At 39.9% G+C, this 22,535-nt stretch overlaps 1 protein-coding gene across 1 annotated transcript; it reads right to left on the bottom strand.

Moving 5' to 3' along the window:
• Positions 1-854: 854 nt before the first annotated feature.
• On the bottom strand, positions 855-16,117 carry LOC139384892 (neurotrophic factor BDNF precursor form). The gene is made up of 2 exons (XM_071129792.1): positions 16,054-16,117; positions 855-2,246 (listed from the first exon to the last, which is right to left on the bottom strand). The coding sequence occupies exon 2, from the start codon at positions 2,223-2,225 to the stop codon at positions 1,416-1,418; it is 810 nt and encodes a 269-aa protein (XP_070985893.1). The 5' UTR covers positions 2,226-2,246; positions 16,054-16,117; the 3' UTR covers positions 855-1,415.
• Between the last annotated feature and the right edge of the window lie 6,418 nt (positions 16,118-22,535).

Below are 22,535 nucleotides of genomic sequence, written 5' to 3'. Positions count from 1 at the left end.
GTCTTCAGGATTGAAAACTTTTGAATGTACTCCTCATCAAGCTCTCAGAGGTCATCAAGGATCAGCTTGTAGCCTAGGATATACGACGTGGACTTATGGGCCTTCTATATGTTCTGATTCTTTGTGTTGTTGGTTGAGTATATATTGAGGCTTTTATAACCAAGCTAATGCTGGTGAAATTAAAATCTATCTGGTCTATTTGTTTGTCTGTTTGTTTGTCTGTCTGTCTGCTATAGGAGGATGGGCTCATTGTAATAGGCCTAGTACTCATTGCTATGTATTAAACTGTGTTACCTTATCATAACGGCAAAACTGAGGACATAGACTATTGACCCATTTTGGACCCATAATGGTATAAATGGAACATAGTCAAACATGCGGTTTCCATATGTTTTGATACCATTCCATTTATTCCATTCCAGCCATTACAATGAGCCTGTCCTCCTCTAGCTCTTCCCACCAGCCTCCTCTGGTCTGCATGCATGCAGGCAGACAGGCAGAGGTACGTAGGTAGGTATGCATGTAGGAAGGTAGGTATTTATGTATCTATCTGGCCGTCCATCTGTCCATGTTTTCATCTAATGTTTATGCAGTGTAACTAGAAATGTAGGGTTCAAACTTTATTGACATTGGTTTTGTTTTTCAGTTGCCTATAGTCATTTTTATTTCTTCAAATATTTCAATTTAATATTGCAAACAACTTCACAACATACAAAATGAATTATATTAATCCAGAAACATATGTCAATGAATAAATTTTATATATATATATATATATATATATATATATATATATATATATATATATATATATATATATTCTTATATTTTGTCCTCTGGTGGGGATAAAAAAATAAACAGCAAAGCTTTGACAACAGCACCTTGACATAGTATGTAATTCCAACATTACCTTGAGAAGTTTAGAACAGTAAACAGATAAAGTACTGAGGAGGAAAACCCTTTTACTGTTGAGTATGTAAACGGAATGTTTTGGTCGGTATCATATCCTTTTTTCTTAGGTGGACAAATTCTCAATTCACAATTGAAGCAGCATGCAAGTTTTTTTTAATGGAACTCGTCCTCACCCTCTCCCTCATCCTCATCGATCTTTTCCTTCTTTCTCACATTCTTGGCAACGTAAACAAACCACAATGTCTTGAGGAATGTGATATAGTAATTTAAACTGGGCGCAAATGACTGATCAGATCTTTTTTTAATTGTTTACAAGGTCATGAATATGTTCAATAAATAGACTGTAGTATCACTTTTACTGTATAAACTTCATCTTTTTTTACATGCAGTCCATAAAATTTTCATTTGACGGAATAATTTACCCTGTTATGTATATATACAAATAGATATTTTCTCTTTACTCTCTTTTTTAAACTCTCAATAAAATCTATACATTATATACACTATCTTCCTCTTTTAATGGTCAATGTGCATACACATGATGTGTCTATCCTTATAAACCGCCAGCCAATCTTCTTTTTGCTATCCATGGTGAGCGCTCGCACGTAGGACTGGGTTGTCCTGCATTGGGAGTTATAATGCCTCTTGTCTATTCCACGGCAGCCCTCCTTTGTGTACCCCATAGGGTTACATTTGGTCTCATAAAAGTATTGCTTCAGTTGGCCATTGGGGACAGGGACTTTTTCCAGGACGGTAACGGTCTGCCCAGACATGTCTATTGCTGTCTTTTTGTCCACAGCTGTCACCCACTGGCTAATACTATCACACACACTCAGCTCGCCACGCCGCGACGGGTCAGAATGCCGCCGTACCCTCATGGACATGTTAGCGGCGTCCAGGTAGTTTTTGTATTCCTCCAGGAGAAAAAGCAGCGGTGGCTCTAAAGGCACTTGGTTGCTGATCATCACCCGCGATGCATACAGGTCGACATCCTTGGTCTCCGTGGTGACCACAGAGGAAGGACCCCCTCCTCCCTGGCCCTTGTCAGCCCCACGCCCCAGCTGAGCTGCTTCTCCATCCACCTCCAAGAGCTCCTCAATCACCTGCTCAAACGTGTCTGTGAGCGAGGGCAGTCCCCCATGCTGGCCCGGCCCACCGCCGCTCTGTGGAGTCCCGTGGCCCCGGCCGGCTGTCACTGCAGCACCCAAGTAGCCTTCCGTTCGGTGGCCCCGCATACCCGGGGCGTCTCTCATGGGAGCAGCTCTCATGCAACTGAAGTATGAAATAACCATAGTAAGGAACAGGATGGTCATCACTCTTCTAACCTGGTGGAACTAGAGAGAGAGAGAGAAAGAGAGAGTGGAGAGAGAGGGATGAGAGGGGAGAGAGGATGAAATGTTAGTGCAACTTATACGTACGTATATAATCATTTGTAGCTATATTATGTATTATATAATATATCAACACTTTTCTTCCATTGAGTTATCAGAGTTGTGTGCTTATACAAAATACTGTACATAATACACTCATTATTATAGTATTCCATAATATCTCAAGGTTGGATCACAATCTAATTGTGTTCCTTTCAGCTATTACTAAGCACCATTAGATGATGCACGCCTACCATCTCCCCCCATTACTACCAGAGTATCACATTTCTCCTCCAGCTGCAAAGAAAGCCAGCAGTCTGACACCACCATGAGTGCCCATTACTATTTGGTATAAGTAATTACCATACATGATTGGATATTTTTTTCTGGATTGGACCTATTTAAAAATAACAACCTAGACATAGTTGAATTAATTGCGCATGTAATCGATTGTGCTGTTCTTGTGATTTCCATTTTTTCTGTTTCCTCATTACCCATACAATATTTCCCATACAATATTTCCCATACAATATTTCCCATACAATATTTCCCATACAATATTTCCCACAAAGGCCCCAGAAGCAACATCAAGGGCTGCTGACACCAGCGTTTTCAACTGAGGCCAAGTTCTTTCAGACTGGGAGTGGAGTGGCTAGGCATCATGATTTAAATGCCAGAGCATTAGCCAATTATCTCCTAATGGGCCATCCTACTAGGAAGTGCAACCCAATATATCATTATTTTCTCTTCTTCAACAACGACAAATAACAAATAATTTTTTTAAACAATTACGTTAAACTGATAAGGAAACTACAGTATGTCTTCATCATAATCATCATCATCACCATAATCATCATAATTATTTTTCTCATATTTTGATGTTGTAATCCCTGGATGGCATGTACTGTATCATAAACGCTATGTGGCCTGAATACTTTTTTTCAGTTTAGCTATTGAACAGGCACGTTATATCATGTTTTCAATCCAATGTCATGTTTTGTAGCCTAACACGTTTCATGTGTTAGACTGACTTCACACCACATTTGGAGTTATTGATCGATTGATTGGTTAAATACATGAATGTTTCTGACTAGGTTCAGATAAGTGACTGTTTATTTTGTGTAATTTTTAAAAGGCAACCAATATTTGTTGTAATATTACCATTAATATGCTAAACTTGATAGGGTCAAATTGGGGGCAGGATTTATTAAGGGACATAGAGATGTTTAAATAAAGGAATGCTGAGAGTGAGCAGTAGCGCTAGCAGAGACTGAGAGAGAGTCAGTAAAGTACTGGTTAGAAAAGTGAAGCGAGGTAATGTGCTTGCATCCTGACACACTCACATACCCCTTCTATCAGATGAATACTCTGTACAGCTGCTCACATAAATTTGGTACACAGACATTACAAGGGAAAGAACGCCAAAAGGGCCCAACAGAGCCAAAATATATGAATATACAAACACACCCGCATCCTCATCCTTTACCCCTAGCTCACAATAGCATCTCTTACCTTTATGCCCTATGAGTCACAGCAATTCAACATATCCACGGACATCCCAGACACAGAGTCAAACATATGAAAACAACCACAATATAAGAAACCTAGCTCTTGCTCTCCAGAGGGGGGGCATTTAAAAATAGCCATGGCAGGGCTTTGACTGCACTCTGCATGCCGCCCTCCTTGTATCCCGACCTGATGCAGGAATACGCTCCAAGCAGATCCGCTCCCCCACCAGGCAGTGTGGCGGACGGAAGGACCTTAGCAGAAGGGAGGGGCAGACCCCACCCAAAAAGCATTTGTTTCATTCTTAATTGGTGTCTGGGGCCACGGCTGCGATTAGCCAACGCCACGGTGACTGCCATAGAGATATTGCATCTATAAATAGGCGTGCTGGGAGTCTCACAGTCTCGATTGAGAATATCACATCCTTCTCCTTAATGAGCCGCTGAGTCCCCAAGCTCAGTGACGTGTTTCTCCAGAGTGTGAGTGTGTGTTAGAGGGAAGGGAGGGGATGGAGGAGGAGAGGATGGGAGGGCTTGGTTTGTACGTGTTTGCAGGGGGATGGGGGCATCTTTCCTCTTACCGACAAAACAACCTTGGAGACAAGGTTTGCTTGCAGCCAAGCAAACATAGATGAGCAGGAAATCATTTCAACCTTTTCTCAATATTGTAATTTGAAAATAATCATTCATATGAGGTAATCCTTTATCATCCTATAAAGTGTTCCTGTGACCTGTCAAATCCAGTCATTAGGCTGCCCCAATGATCTAGGAAAACAAATACATGGACTGAAATGCCATCACACTGCTTTTTGATACATGAACTGATTGGGGGTCCATCTTCATGTAGAAGATGCTGCAGCAGAGATAGTAGTCCTTCTTCCCTGATGGATCACTGGGGCTAAGTTGCATTAACAGGGGGTGGGGAGTCAGTGCAGGCGTCATTTTGCAGCATAACAACCACAGATGACGTCTCTCCCAGGTCTCCATAGGGGACAGGATGGAGGGGAGGTGTTTTGGGGGCAGTGCCACTCATCAGTGTGCAATTGCCTGCCAGTCCTCTGGGCCTCCTCACACCGGGAACAACAAATAATTTTATTTCTAACTCGGCTATTTCCTGTTTCCATCAGGAAAATCAATATGGCTTATGCTCTCAATCAACATCCTGTTAAAATGCAATCTAGCCGATGAATCACTTCATTGCTGTGGGACTGGCTCAGAATAACAGTACTCTCTGAGACCTATCTAATTCAAACCAAAGTAAAAGTGATTCTCACCATGGCTGGTATGTTTTCATTTAATATATTAGATTTGAGAATATCTTCAGCGCTGAATTGGATTTTACAGTCAAGATTTTTATCTCTCCAGGTAATCAGTGCAGTGTTATTTAATATTCATGTACTGAATATGTACAGTATGGGTGTGGAAGAGAACAAGCAAACTTCCACACTCTATCCAGCCATAACATGTATTCCGTAATATCAATATTCCATAAATAAAATCAGTCCTTTACAGTTGCATTTGGTGCATTCACGTTCATAGATAAAAGTTGACGGATTTCCACATAGTGGCAGGGCTTTGCGATGACACATTCAGATGAGCACCTGTTCAATTGTTGTGAGAAAGGCAGGCACAGCTATACGGTTGGGTTTAGAGAAAGCATGGTGCCTTGCAGTGTTTGCTCTTCGTGTCAGGTGGGGATTATAATGAAAAATCTCCCTTTGACAGATGCTGGAGTGGATTCACAAACACAATGGTGTTTCAACCATGTACAAAACTCAGCACATGACAACATATGACTTCATATTTCACTTACACTTAACTTACACAGTCATGAATGTGGGCAAATTGTCTGTGGCAATACATACTAACTTTATTTTTCAAAGAGTAATTTTCTCACGATTCTTGTCTTAACACACCTCTCTTTTTTTATGTTTCCACTTTGAAAACACATTGTAGAGTAAGTCACTACGAGGGGGACAATACCCAGTCTCCAGATGATCCAAGATCCCTGTACATCAGCTTGTGCTGTAGCTACACCAATCAACATGTTTTCCTATCCAGTCCATTAAAATATGACCTTTGGATGTGCTCCAAATAAACCTACCGAAAAGATAATGCTTCATTTATATGAACTATATATTTTGGAAACATACTAGAGGACTCAGTCACAATATACAAATGTAACGCCATTATCCTTTTTTCCCCCAGCAATAGCTAACAGATGCAACCAAGAAACAACGTGGAAGCCTGTTTTGAGAGATCTGCTCCCTATCTGACACTTGCAAACAGCATCTTGAAATGGATAAGAATCATAAAATAAATGTAATGACCACTTAAAACAAGACATTCCAGTAGATCATGAAGGCCCAAGTGGCATCTTTTCCATTGACAGACAATGTGGGCGTTGTCCTCCACCACTTCATCTGGAAAGAACCAGTGATGTCATTAATGTGGCAGTTTACAAAAGACAGGTCCAATAGCCTATATATAACAATATCATAATATTCAAAGGTTTCCCACTTCATACTTAAGCCACCTCCTGATAAACTTAGTACTCTAATAAGTGCAACATTTCCTGCATGTCTATCCATAAGTTGCACTTACTAATTAGTGGTGCAACATGCTAGCTTGTCAAAGTGACTGCCAACCAGGTCACACAGGTAAAATGATAACTGCTTCAAAACCACAGCCTAACAATATTTTATTATGTGTACATTGGCTGTCAAAATTACAAGTTGCCAATTGCTAGCCTGTAATACCAGTGTATGCCATCTTAATTAATTAACAAACATAAGGTCTACATTACATGTGAATTAATTTATTGATACTGTCAGACAGTGTCCCCACATAGGTCAAAAAGCCCAGTACTCTGTGCTCTCTTTGGGATTTTTACAACCATTAAATAGCCCTTATAGACCCTTAGGATAATTACATTTAGCAACGTGATGAAAAACATCAAAGACATCAACAGTGCTCAATTTAGTTTATTAGCCTACTGCACATATTCATATTTAAATAAATCATGAGTATCTTAAAACGATGTTGATTGGAATTTGATTGCAAGTGGTGTATACAAACAATAATAAGATAAAGGGGCAACAGCAGCACATTAGACCTAGACCTAGTCCTACTTTAAAACGGGTGTCAAGATGTTTCCATATATTTGCGCTAGGTGGCGTATTAGACCACGAAATGTTCTTAAGACACATCCTCTCTCTCTCTCTCTCTCTCTCTCTCTCTCTCTCTCTCTCTCTCTCTCTCTCTCTCTTTCACACACACACATACTTACTTTAAGGCGATAACAAAGTCAAAAAGGAAAACATGAACACTTGTAGACTGAAAAAGCAAAATGTTACTAAACAAGAAGAAAATCGTGTTAACCGAATGGCATTAATTCATATTTAGTTAGTTTTCCAAGTCTGTGCCAAATTTGGAGCCTATTTTCAGAGCTATTTGATGCAATGTCCCGAGACAAACTAGCCTACACTACAAAACAGCAACAATCTCAGACAGAAAGCAAAAAAAATCTCTACACCAAACATTAACAAGGTTTACTTGGTAAACAGCAGTATCGCGGCGCCGTTGGGTTGTTCTCGACCTAGAGCGTATAAAATGTCATAATTGTGGATTTTCCGCGTACTCCTTGATAATTGCGCGACTGCTCCATGTAGGGATTCGTTTTAAAATCCGTATATTCATCCTCGCCTTTCCTTGTGAGGTTATCCGGATTAAGAGAGAGCTAGAACAACACTGCAGGATATAGCTGAGCATAGGTCTCAAGTTTCCTATAAAGTCTTAATGACTACATCAAACTTTTGTTTTCATAACTTGCTTACAAACCTGTCTTTTTTTTATTTTTAGAAAAGATAGTCAATTTACAGATTGTTAAAAATATATGTTATCTGAATTACGATGCTATATTATTTAACATAACATTTAAATGCATTGCATTTATGGATTATGGGTTTAAAGGAATAATCTACAATAGGCCTACAGCCCATGTTGGTAGGCAATGTAGCCTACTCGCCTATTTCTTACAGTGGCAATAGCCAACATTGCTAGATGTACAACCCTTCGCATTAATTAATCAGCTAAATACATCAGAAAACTAAATGATTACCTCCACTGACCTCTTTCGTGGTCCCTATTAGAAATTCAATCAGCATAATAACGCCGTTTTTTTATTAATGAACAAGAGGATAGAGTTACACGTATCCTCTCTCAAACTGCGACAAAGTCGGTGGTGCGCCTGCATGATCCCCAACTTGATTACAATACTTTTAAAACATCTCCCCACTTACAAAACGAGCGAGCATCGACACAGCAGAGCGAACATGATCAAAAAAGTTTAGAAAAACATACCTTTTATTGCCCAATCGTAAAGGAGACCATTCAACAGGACAATGTCATATGGGATGTTTTGGACAACCCCTGTGTAATTACTTAAGCTATATTTTCCCTGTACTGTCCGACAGCTTCAGGATATCTCTTCAGCTTTGGAGCAAATAGATTAAATTATTGATGGTGGAAATTGCATGGTTGAGGTAATGGACTCCCATGGCTGCACGGCTCCTTTGGAGATCGCTTAAAACCGAAGGGGTTGCATGCTATACGCCGCACCGCGACGGCACTACGCGATGAGAGACCTCTTGAGCTTGAAATGACGCCTGTATCCCTTGCAATTACAGTAACTTACTACATAATGACGTTGCAGCATGTGACTCTCCGCTGGCTGACTGGTTGCTTGCCACCAAACACGGTTACCAGAGTCCTAAAGCAGGCCTAGCTCTCATCATGCTTTTTATACGCCTTTGGTCGACAGATGGGAGTGGGATAAAGAAGGGATTGGCCATGGATCTTTCTTCCGTGTTTCACTGACATCAGATGTGATATTTTTGTAGCTGTACTGTTCATAAAAAAAATAATAACGCATTTGATTCTGTGCCATGTGGCTACATTGCGTGTCATGATAAGTGGTGAATAGATCTGATAAGATGTCCGAGGCTTATAGCCTGTATATATATATATATATATATATATATATATATATACACATATATGTGTGTGTGTGTGTGCGTGTGTGTGTGTGTGTGTGTGTGTGTGTGTGTGTGTGTGTGTGTGTGTGTGTGTGTGTGTGTGTGTGTGTGTGTGTGTGTGTGTGTGTGTTGGTCTAAAAAAATCCCAAATAAATCATGAAAATAAGAAAACCAATACCCTACCCAAAAATAGAGATTCTTATTCCATGCATTTTACCAGAAATATGGCATTTCTTTAGAGAGCACTGTTACTTTAGTTGTGAAATTGGACAGAATCACACATTCACTGCTACATAATTATTTCATTAACGTGTTATAACTAAGTGTATATTCTGTATGTGATTGATTACGTCTACAGAACACTTACGACTAGCAGTGGATACATTGAAATGCTCCTGTATAGACCAGGAGATGTTTTATAAATGCAAAAGGTAAGCCTGCCTAGCTAGACCTCGTTTTCTGAAGCCTTTGAAATGGTTTATCGTCAGATCCCATAGGTAGGCTATGCCATGCATGTTATACCAACAAAACTATGGGTTACAAGTAGATATAACCATCTCAGGGAATGTCCGAAGTTAAGACAAAGAAGCATTTGAATAGGCTAGCTCTCGAAATTGTTGTAACTTAAATTGAAGAAGCCGCAGATTCAATACAAAATAGCCATTTACCAGACGCCTTTATCCAACTTGACATATAATCATGCGTGCACATTTAACTTATCTGTGGGAATCCCTCGTTGTGCCATTATACCAGTGCACAAATATTCAGCAACATGGACAGCGCCGCGATCAGCTCGAGAAAACAACAACACCATTGTCAGTGTTGTGGTCAGCGCGCCCACGAACTAAACATTCAGCACCACGGACAGCGCCTCTATCAACGCGCCACATACTGAACATTCAGAACCACGGACAGCACCACGATTTGCGCGAAGTGATTGACTGATCGCTGATTGCGAACTAGAGCTACTGAACAGCGCCGCTTCCAGGCAACCTATATAATGAGAAGATTCCATGCCCTAGTTGTTGGGATCTATGCAGGCGGAAAGCCTACTGGTAGACACTTTTTGCCATGATACCAATTGTCTCCATTCCCTTTTCCCCTAACATAAAATCGTAAACTTCTCATAACACATAACTTAATCATATGAAAGCAAAAGTAGTATCATTAAATGCAAGGCTTCTCAATATTAAAGAAATATACTCAAGAAAATGTACACGTTATTCTGAAGATCCCAGCAGTGTTCAATAAGGCTTGAATCAATAAACTTGGAAAAAGAAAAAAAATGTCTCACTTAAATTAATAAAGCTTTTAACTTTAGCATCCAGTGGGTGTTTAGAGAAGTCAAGTGATGAAGAGAAAAGGTTGTGGGCTCAACCTCAGTCAAATGAAGGAAACAGCTCATTGTCCTTGTGGCTTGGACCTCCTCCAATGAAAGATTTATTGTGATGTGTTTGCTATATGGCCATCGTGATTCTTCTCTGTACAAGTTAATGAGATGGATGGTTCTTACTTGGCATATAGCAGTATGGGATTGAATGCTCACACCTGTTTTGTGATTCACTCCACCTCCAACACACCTGGGGACATGCCAAGATGAATATAGCCCTCCCCGAAGGATCACAGTAGGCGAGGGCAAACTCTGGATGACAAAGAGTTGCATCAGCAATCGCTGAGCGACATGACTCCAAAAAAAAAAGAAGCTTGCACGGGGGCTGTTCCAACAAGGTAATTCATAAATAAATCACTTGGCATCTCATTAGAAGAACAACAACATGGTCTCTCTCATATCTGCAAATACAGCACAATGCAAGGTGGCGTTCTAAGTAGTGGTAAATTCAGGAGACTTGTTACCTAAGAGAGTTTGTTTGAGGAGATTATTTAGCATTTTGTGTAGAACTTCAAAATGAACTTGAGGGTGTCTGAAATAAAGTGCATCGCAACTGAATTTAAAATGCATAGTTGGGTCACGCTTAAGCAAAGTCAGAAAGAGCTAGCCAATACCGAGTACCATGCTGTGCTATGCTATGCAATGCTATCCTATGCTATACTATACGTGTCAGTGCTAATGATCAGCCCTTGCACCTACAGTACACTATGTGTCTGATGAAGGTTACATTGGGTGCCTGATCAGAACTTGCTGCCCCTAAACTAAAACTCAGACACACTCACTCATGCTAACATAAGACCCTTATGTTATGTTGAGCAGTGAACCAAACTGGCTTTCAGCATGCCACTTTCAGAATAAAAGATTTCAGACAATCACCAATCCTTTTTCAGAAAATAGACATCATTCTTGAGGTTAAGTGTGGGACATCTCCCACTAGGGTTATCTTTGTCAAAAAGTGTCATTGCTATGCAAAAGGAGTTCTCAAGAGTGATGGGTGCTTTACCATGAATGGTGTGGCAAGCCAACATTTCCTTGTTTCACGTCTTTCATAACATTACAATCCTTGGACAGAAGTGGCATACTCATGCGTTCTATTACCCACTGAACTATTTTCTACTCAGAAAAGGGCAGCATGATGAATTAGATTTTTGTTTATATAAACATGTAAAGTTAGGCTACCTGAAGGGTACTATGAGGTGGTTTGAGCATGCAATTTAGAGCATGTTGATGGAGCCCTGTTCACTCCCATAGGTTCTCTTAGGGGGTGGTGGCAGTAACCAGAAATCTGAAGCATGGAATATACACTCTCTCCAGCTTTTACACCATTTTCAATGTGAGCGAACATTGAACTTAATTTTGTATTTGGGGTGAACTAAACTTGTAAAAACTAAAACGGACAAACTTTTAAACAGATGGTTCTGAAGTCCAAAAACAAAGAATTTAGAAATATTGAATAACGTTTTGAAGTTAAAGACAACATGATAGTCTTCACTTAGCGAACACAAGAAGCACACACTGTGGCACCCTATACCTGCTCTTCACTGACCAGATGCCTAAAACAACACTGATGACACTACACACAGGCATACATCTTTTCACATCTTCTCTTGCCAAATGTGACATAATTCTGACAAGTCAGCGATGCCAAGATCCACACTGTGACATGAACATTCAATTACGACACCTTCAGAAGATACCTCTTTGAAGTAATCAGACAATAGAATAACAAGGCTCTGTGGCAGCATCAAATTGGGCATCATAAGCATATCTGCTGAGAATTAGCTACTCTATATCAAAATTCACACTTCAGGGTACAATTAACCCTTGCTCTGCTTCCCATGAAACATAATGAATATCCGGCTATAGTGTTATTAAGAACCAATGGTAAGTTTGAACTCTAGTCTGTCTATGTATATACTGCCCAAACCCTGTGGGAACACCTGGATGAGAAAATGCATAAGGCATAACAAGCTCATTTCGGGGGAATATGCAAGAAGTCTCATATATCTTTCTCTCTCTCTCACTCTCTCACTCACTCACTCACTCACTCACTCACTCACTCACTCACTCACTCACTCACTCACTCACTCACACTCCTCTCTCTCTCTCTCTCTCTCTCTCTCTCTCTCTCTCTCTCACTCACACACACACACACACACACAAAACAACAAAAACACACACTTTGTTTCATCAAATTGACTGCAGCACCAACACAAATGAAATGTACAGACACAGAAATGTTTGCCAGAATGTCTGGAGGATCTAAACTGAGCTCTTATTTGAGCACTACACCTAAGTATTTCAATAGGTAAGGTAAATGAGTCGCTCGCCCCTCCCTGTCCATAACAGAGGCATCCAATTTGATGTCAATATCAAAAGAGTGTGGAAAGCCAACCAGTGGTAGAGCTCAGCACCCCATTCCATATTCAAACACTCATGGCAGGTATCCTGAGTCCAACTCTACCACATAAGACATCTCAAAGTTATGCTGAATACAAATATTAATTAGGCTACTGTACAGACACATATGCATAATGTGCATGCACAACAAATGCTTTTACAATTACATCTATTTTTCTGAGCACCTTCAGGACAATGCACTCTCTTTAATCAATTACATGTAAGAACGGAATTGAGTTGATTGTAAATATAATTTTCTGAACAGACGCAATTCATCGGACCTCATTGTTCCACACACACAAACACACCCACACACACACCGAATTGTCCTGCAGTGGCGTCATGCCAGCAGCCAGTCAGACTCTTGTCTCGTTGGTTACAATTACTGGACAAGCAGCACAGCAAGGTATTGGTTTTGGAAACAACAACCTCGACATATTGTGTTGAATCAGCTATTGTAATCGTGTATTCCCATGATTTAAACGTTGAATAGATAAATAGCTGGATTCAAACGTTTCAACCCGCCATAACTCATTATGATGACATGATAACTAGATGGATGGAGGTGCTGATGATGAAAATGATGACCACACCGCCGCCGATTATAATCCGATTATTATGATATTATTATCATTAGCCAATTAATATTATGATAATCATTAGCCTTTTGTTGGTTTTGTTTTTTACTGTTATGAAAATGTTAAACTATCCCCTATCCAATTACGCACGATAAGGATGGAAAACGGATTTTTGTTTTGTAAAAACGTTGTGTTGAGAGTCGGAGTTCCAGCTGGAGTGTTATCAACTGTTAGCCTACTTCAGATCCTACCATGTAAAATAATAAAATACTTCCGAGAGCTATAGGCTATAGCTACAGCTATACATATTCATAGACCTCACCATTTAAAGTTCATGAAAGGTTGACTCGGAAAACTAAACACCTTTATAGGAACGCAAACAGAAATATCTCTCATCGCCCCCGTGAGTCATCTATAAAGAACGAAACACGCATATTCTGTCAAATATGATGCCACAATAGCATTTAATGTTATTTGGAATGAAACCTACCATCCTCAGATTTGTTATTGACGCCCACCCCAACTCTGCAGCGCTAAGAGTGCGGAGAGGGGGGCGGGTTGAGGGAGATTCTCAGTAAGATAACACAACCCCATTTATGGACTGATCCGATGACGTACATTGCAGAAAGTTCTAAAAAAAAACTTCATACATACAAAGTGTGTCGTGCCACCCCACAGACCCCCCCTACCCCGCCTCCGCTCTTCCCTCCCTCCGCACGCCTACACATAAACCCACTTCTCCTCTCGCTACGACTTTCCTGAAGAAAATACGTTATTCCTGAGAAAATTATTAAAAGAAAAAGCTGACCAAATTAAGAAATATAACAGATAATCTGAAAATCTAATAAATAACAATATACACGTTACTTTGTATGCAGCTAATTTGTCATATTGTCGCTGGTCTACTCATTCATAAACCCACTGCAACAAATAAAACGAAAACGTTTTAGGCGATCGATTCGTTGAGCATAGCCCTAGTAATTATCATCTTATTATATAAAACATTTTATTAATAATATTAACATGATTCCTCTTGTTCTTATTATTACAGCTGTGATATATGTTACAACATACAGCGTCATCCTAGCTAACGGGTCTCCTGCTTTCCTATAGGCAATAGCCTAATAAGTATACTAATTTCGTTAAATTATTAAGTACATTATTTAATTAAATAACGAGTCACGCATAGACTATGTTTTAACCTTAAAGAGCCTTATTTGGTTCTCTAAAGCAAGCTAGAATTGAACTTAAACATGTAATTTAAAAACACAATGAAGCTGTAATAATTCAGACGTAGCCTATAAATGAGGATAATGCATCAATAATGCATTGAAATGTAACCCCACTGGAAGCCTCTTGATTAAAACAGGGCTGCGAGCGCTTGTGGGCGTTGATATCTCAGGTTTTCTCGCGCAGCTGTTTGCCATTCAATAGCATCGTCCTGAAATCAGAATATTTGAACTGAAGCCTTACAAAGAGAGAGATTGAATACAGACAATATCCTGCAGTTTCTTCGCTGGCACGCAAGACGAATTTCTAAAGTCCGTTGGGTGTTAAATTAGCAAAAACATTGTTCAAATCAATTTGAAGATCATCGCAATCTTGCATGTCTGATTTTCTACTGTCTTAAAAACACACTGCTTTCAGACAATTTCTTATCAAGCCATCTTATCTCGCACCACCTTTAGCCAGCCATAGCCTAACATCTGTCAATAGGCAGTTTGACCACGCCTATCTTTCTTGTAATTTCATATCTCTGATTGCATCTTTGAAATTCATCTGATTTCTATGCGAGGATTTCTCGGTACTGTTTGTGTTATTCATATTTCATTAAATCATTGTGTAATTTATGGTTTTGCTATTTATTGTAAAGGTGGAAGTTGTCTTCGACAGGTCGAATGCGGGCTACACAGACTTGCGCGCGGACAAAGAGGGGTAGCAGGTGATGCTAGTGCTAGAGTGAAAGCGCAGTATGAATGAAACCGAGGAGCGGCCGTAGTAAAAACACAAGTGATTTGATCGCGATGACGGAGGATGGTAAGATGTTAAGCAGATAAGAGTAAGCTATTTTTTGCCGCTTAGGGTCGAGAGAGGAATAAAATAGTTTGATATGAAAAATACATATAGGCATAGATAGATAGATAGATAGATAGATAGATAGATAGATAGATAGATAGATAGATAGATAGATAGATAGATAGATAGATAGATATGCCCTAATATGAAGCGAGTCAGTGAGAAGGTAGCCTGGGCTGAGGCTAATATTTTATTTAGGACATGCACCATTATTCTGCTTAGTGTCGGGTAGAATGATTCATGAATTGCGCATTCCAAAGTTCCATTTCGATTGGGAGACAGGATCCCGTAGCCTAGATTGTGTTGCAGTAAATGTTAAAAAAATATATTTGAGTGATTTTAAAGGTTTTGTTTACGAGTTTTATTAAGCTTCCCTTCATGCATAGCCTTGGTAAGTCACTCTGAACAAGAGCGTTTGCTAAATCACTACAACATAAACCTAAACGAGTGCTTTGCGTGTTTAATTTAAGGCTCCATCATGTACTCATAGTAATGATAAATATTGTAATCTGTATACAAATATACATCCTTCAAACGAAACTTTGATAAGGTTAAATACCCTGCATAAATCCATAAACGCTGACTGTTATCAATCAAATCAAATCAAAATAGTAATTCAAATTGGAAAATAATTAGCTGGATATAATTTCACGCAAATCAATGCACAATATCATGACGGTGCATTTGATAGGATCCAAGTTCAATTTGAAACCATAAAACAATATAGACGATAATGACAAGGATTGCGGATGAATAACAATGAATCACAATGGTGTGAACTCTTACCTTTTTAAGGGCTGACAACCACTATCAGTGGTTAGATCTCCAAGACCAAGACTTGCATTTCCCAAAGTTAAAGCTGTATACCAAGACTGGAGCTTGAAAAGAACGCACGCCCTATACAGCGGCTCTAAGATTTCAACTTTCACATGCTCTAAGTGGCGAGACCAATCTCAAAGCGCAAGCCCTTCATTGATACGCGCATTTCTCCTATTTTCCGTTTTAGATCACAGGGCTCCCTCAGCATACTCTTACCAAAAGTTGAAAAAAAATTCCCCAGCTTTGGTAAGGGAACAGCAAAAGAGAGTTGATGTCCACTTGGTGTTTTAGTCCATGCAACGACTCCGGTGCCTCTGTCCAACGTGCTGAAAGCATAACACAGCGAGGGTAACTAAGGGGGCAAAAAAGATCTATAGTTTTGTTAAGTGCCATTTGATACTGCTTTACTCTACTGCTTCCCAACGCCTCGTCACGTGAACGTTTTTCTCCCCAAGCCCGTCCTGTTAATATTTGATCACATGTTGGCCGGACCTTAAGAAAAGCAGCACCTATACCAAAAGCCTCTAGTCACCACAAAGGCTCAATCAAATAGCATCTCCAAATAGCTGTACACCTAACAATGCTGATCCTGCTGGGTTTTTGTCGCACTCTTCAAGTCATGTACAGGGCAGGACGACAGGTACACACACACATGTTGCTTCATTGGCACCACACTTGAAAAAAAATATTCAATACATACCGTAAAACCCCGGTTGGCAATATACACAACCTTAAAGCCCTCAAAGACAATACAGCACACCCGCTCATTGCACGCGCAGATGATACAATATATCCCAATACATAGTTTACCTGCATTTCTTGAGCTTAGAAATGTATTCCAATATTTGTACGCAAGCTTTGCCAACATCATCATTCTTAACATACACATGGGTCTCTGTTGAGAGTTTCTTAAGTAGCCCACAGAGTCCATCCCATCATCCAGCTAGCCTATATTAATTCCCGGATTAAATCGCAAGCATTGCTATTTCTTGGATACCATTCCTGTTTCGATTGTATTTCCATGTTACTTACCATTTTCCTCTACGCTGTCCTGGAGATAGAAGTGTCTTAATATCCACTCACTCCAACAGATGCTGGTAGGTAATGTGTCTTGTTTGAAGTCATCATATGAGAACTTCTGCTGTGCTCAGTAGATCGCCCACCACTTCGGTGATTTATCAATCTAATAACCCTTTGCAATCTCCGCGTGCTTATAGTCTGTAACACCTTGGTGGCTCTACAGTCAGGACAAACAACAACCAGCCGCGATTTTCACAAAAGCCTGTATAGATAGAAAGACAGATATACGCAATACCCTCCCCCGGACAACGCCATTAGAGGTCTTGCGTGATTGAAATAAGCGAAGGCAGTCAAGTTTATGAGGGACCCTAACTGGCCACTCAATGAATACAATCTCAATTATTTAAATTAGGCTATGTTTGCACAATAATGTTCAGCCCCCCTAACAGTTGTACAATATAAGACATATGCACGAAGTAGCCTAGGTTATAGCTTTTGCTGCCTGTCTATTGTTACCACTCAGGCAATATTACGCAAAGCCGGCACAACTTTTAACATTTCGATTTTTTTCAATCAGAGGTGGGATGATACCCGATAAGACAAACAATTCACAATCTTTTATCGCCCCTCTCGCTAGTGAGATGATGTTCTTTGAGAACTTGTTGCTGCTAAAAAAATTAAACTAGCGTTGAGGACGAAACAGAGCCAGACTCATATACTTACATTTGCAATATACTGTTATTTGCTTCGTTTTCAAATGCCTAGAAAAATCTGAAGTGAATCCACGTCTTCAAGTAGCCTAAGCTATGCCCTAAACTTCTAGATATGTTTAGGTATTTTGTTGTAGCCTACGGTTTATGGTTTAAATCCTAAATGTTTCAGTTTACAACCATTAATTCCAAGTTCAAACGCGATATCTGTTTTCAGTAAAATTCCATCAGTTGCACCGCGAACACTGAGCCATCTAATTGTTATGCAGTGACGAAGCGCTATGCTTGGGGTATTCGTCACACCTGTGACACTTCTATATGCGCTACAAATGTACTGGTAAGTAACGTGAGTAATAGGAGATATTTGACCAACTTTGAACCAGGATTCGAACTATCTAGGGAGTTGTAAAATAAGTGAAACAGAATGGTATTAATAATTCGTCGCTCATGGCAAATACTGCAGGAATGGTAGCCTATGGCTACATTAGATCTCTAGCATATGCACACTGCACGCACCACATAGGATACGTGGACCGTTGGACTAATTAGACAACTAGGTTTAACAATGTAACACATAACTCAATCAGAGGGCTGCACCTGGAAACACGATGCCACTGACACTTCCATGCATGGTAAACCTCCCCTAATTCTGATTCTGTACATACTGTATGTCAATTTTAACTTCCAGTCCAAGAGACAACTTCTAGAGTAAAGAGAGATAGCATTCCCCAGGTAAACATACATCAATTCCATCAACCTGTGTGTGTGTGTGTGTTTGTGCATTTGTGTGTTACTGTGTGTGTGTTTGGGGTGGGTTATGGAAGTCAAGAGGGCTGTGCAAGACTATGAAGTCCCTGAAACCAACTTGATACCCTCAAAAACATCACTTGTGCACAATCAGATAGCCTATTCTTTTTACAGAAAATGTATTTTTGACATAGCTCATCACATGTCAACTAAACGTGGATGTAGTTTCCATACCTGTTCTACAGCAAGGCTATTCCCTAAGACTGTTTTTGTTTGGCAAAAATAACAGCACACAAAAATAAATCAGTCTCCCTCTATGGCAATGGATACTACATTTTCTTTAGTTTAATTCTCACTTATTTTAGACTCCAATCAGCTCCGTGCTAAATTAAGGAAAACTGTGGACGAACCACACATTATTAGATCACTAAGTTTGATTAGTAGTAGCCCTCCCACAAGCACATAGCATAGCTCTTTAGAAGGTGGTACTTCACCCGTCACCTCTCCGTCTTCTACCGTCATCCTACTCTGTCCTCCTTAGTCCTCCTCATAACATGGCAACTTGACTTACATCTACTTGTCATGTTGTTAACGCTTCTTCTGCTCCCACAGCTTTCACACACTCTGCCACTGACTCATGCTCGCCCCTTTTCCACTATCCATGCCCTCCCCCGCACTCTGCACCACAATATCTTATGGCTGACTCCGAGGTCACCAATTGATCACTTGATTCCTGGACTACATGTTAGTTGGCATGGAATTCTCCCCTATGCCATGTGCCCTACCCTACAATATCAGTCACCTCTTGTATACAAAACATGCACATTACTTTAAGTGTTGTAGATGAACTGGTTTGTTAGGATTATTCTCTTCTTATCTTTCCAAGCTGTGATTGGACAGATCCAAGACTGATCAACATCAAGACGATTCCAGGAAGTGATTCCTACAATGGGGCCATGTACCAATAACTTAATGTTTAAAGCAAAACAGGTCAGTTAACAGCGGGGACCGTACATATTAGCAATCTTGAAACAAAAGTCCCAAAGGAATGAAAACCAATCCGACAATGTTCCATTACAGCATATTCACTACGCACACAAAAAGGAACTAAATTTCAGTCAGGACAAAAACTCAGTATGAGCAAAAAACTTTGTAACAAACATATGAGAATTTGTTACTCCTAGTCAACACATTGATATGATACATTTCCAGTTCCTGAATCCTCAATGAACAGAAACTAGACCTACTCCTGTGAGAACTACTCACAGGTCCCACCATTATGGTGGGGGTCAGGGACGGACTGGGACCTGAAATTGGCCAAGGGATTTCTAATGCACCAGCCCATTTTTCCCTTGAGGCTCATTATTAGCCAAATAATGATACTTCTGTACAAAACCCCCTATTTAGACCTGCCCACTGCTAAAGATTGACCAGACCATATGGCATTTGCCCAAAACTGTTTCTGCAGGGGGTTAGCAACTCTTCACCTGCAGCATCATCAACTAACTACCTGTAGGTTCTCTATCCAGGATTCTCTCGTATTATACAATAGTCACGAAGGCTTTAGTTTTTTGTTCATTTTATAGCAACAGTACATAGTTTTGAGTTGCAATATCATTTTTACCCTGATTTGATAATCAAAATCAAATCAATAGATCCACAGTCTGGTAGAATTCAATCACTTTTTTAAATATTTTTTTTTTTAGTTTTGTGGGTTTGTAAGATAATTTCCTCAATAGATTCCTCATGCATTATTCCTTATGCATGTAGTGCAGTCCTTAGAGATGTGTAATTACATTGGGTTTCTTTCAGTAGGCTCCAACAGGTGAAATAGTGTCAGTATTGCAGTGCTAGCTTGGAAAATGCTAAGCCAAAATACAATCCTTAGCTTGTTTACCTGTAGCTATTTATTTAGAATGTGTGTTTCTTTATAGTTTAACATGTGTTTTAGGTCATCCGGCTTTCTTGTTTACGCCTGTTAATTACATTTGGGCATAGCCTGGTCTCTAAAATCATTACTAAATGTAAAGTGCCCGCCTACATTTTTTTTGTCCATCAGCATTTTCCTTCATTGCCTGTAACGACAACTATTATGGGTGGATGGGTCCTAAGAGGATTGCGTATCATTACTCTGTCTTAATCTTTGTTCCATAAATATTGATAATGAGTGCCTCACGTCACGAGTTACTAGTACCTGCGCTAAAAATAGCGTGCACACTGATGGTGGGATATCTCTAACCCTCAGATCCCAGTCCATCTCTTCAACTTCTCTCCCCATGTCTCTGTTTACAGGATGTTAGGCTCTACAGATGAGCGCATACTGAGCACATGGATTGCACAATTACTAGCATGACAGTGAAACTGTTTCACTCCCTTTTTATTTACCATTAAGAATCCAATATGCAGAAAGAGTAAGTATTTTTCTGTCACAAAAGGACAGAGAGAAAAGAGAGAATTGCTTTAAATTATGCTTTTGTAACGCAGACACCCCTCTCGTATTTCGACTGCCCTTTAGGAAGAGAACACTAGCAAAACCTATTTATCTTCTCATCACGGTGTGCTGAACTCTTTGTAGTTCTTCTCTGTCATGCTGCACTGCAACATCAGAATCAATATAGGTTTATCAGATTACATGTCCCCTCCCCAGTCTACTTGCTAGTGTCATACTCGAGTCATATTCTGTTGGTCCAACTTATGACATAAAGTGACTGGCCTTCATGGCCAAAACCCTGAGGTAACCACAATGATATGGGGTAAAATAAAATCTCGATGAGGAACAGGAATGATCGGCATAGTCATTACAGACTATCAGTCATTTCCTTCATAACAATGTATGTTTTTACTCTTTCTTAACTCTCTTCCTTGTTGTTGTCACATCCCACAGGGCACAGACGTCAGTTCAACTAACATTACCTCAATGTGAAATCAACAAAAAATGTCACCATTACGTTGCATTTAGGTAAAAAGTTGGGTGAAAAAAAGTACTTTTTGCAAATCCAATCAGTTTTCAACATTGACTCAACATCATCATATTTTTGTTGTTGTTGTTGAAATTATGTGTAAACAATGTTGATTCAACCAGTTTTTTCCCAGTGGGGTGATATGTGTTTGTTTATGGCTCTGCTAGGGCCTGTTGCATGCTGACAGCTCTGAGCTTGTCATAAATCATACCCTGTCAGGTTTGCCTGAGCTCATCACTAAATATAGCAACATTTCGGAACCAACCATGTACATTTCAAAAGAAATGAAATATGCATGTTGCTATTACTTTTGGGGCTTTTGCAGGTCTGTAGAGCTGCTTGCCCTCTCCCTGAGCTGAGGGTAAGAATGAACACACCCATTTCACTAGGGTAAGAATTGCTCCTCTTAATAAACAACAATATACAGACAGATACAGTGATGGTATTGCTCAGTCCATAAGCAGTAGTTCATTGGCCCATGTATGTGTACAAAGAGGTAGGTGTACATTTGAATAAGTACATTTACATACTGTTCCTTAGCCAGGCCAAAGGCATTGCAGGCTTCCGAGGAGTGCTGACCTGATCATTTGCATGTATGACTAGCCTGACAACCCACACAGTCCATTACACTAATATAAAAAAATAACTACCTGAAGTGTAGTAAATTGGCCCTCAATTCTTACAATATAATGATATTAGTCCAGTAGTCAGAGACACTGTCTTCCATACTCATGAAAGTTTCTGCTGGGGGCCAAGTTCAAAGCTAACTACTCCCATTACAAATAAGTGAGAGAGAAATACTGGTCATACCATCCCCTTTTCAGCACCCAACTTTCACACCCCTAAAAGCTATCTGTTACGCCATCTTAAGCCCTCACTCTATTCACTGGAGTAGGACTCATATCTATACTTTTGTCTATGCTATGGGAAAAGCAGATCGGTTGGGCTCTATTCATAATATTGTTCACAGAAGGCAGCTGAGATGAGAGAACTTTTATTCAAGCATACAGTC

This window comes from Oncorhynchus clarkii, chromosome 26 (assembly GCF_045791955.1).
Source record: "Oncorhynchus clarkii lewisi isolate Uvic-CL-2024 chromosome 26, UVic_Ocla_1.0, whole genome shotgun sequence".
Classification (NCBI taxonomy): Eukaryota; Metazoa; Chordata; class Actinopteri; order Salmoniformes; family Salmonidae; genus Oncorhynchus; species Oncorhynchus clarkii.
The sequence above is the reverse complement of the archived record's forward strand: the minus strand, read 5'-3'. Positions and strand labels throughout refer to the sequence as shown.

What these genes read in the sequence shown, in the direction of transcription:
- LOC139384892 (XM_071129792.1), bottom strand. Translation starts at nt 2,225, where the DNA reads ATGACCATCCTGTTCCTTACTATGGTTATTTCATACTTCAGTTGCATG.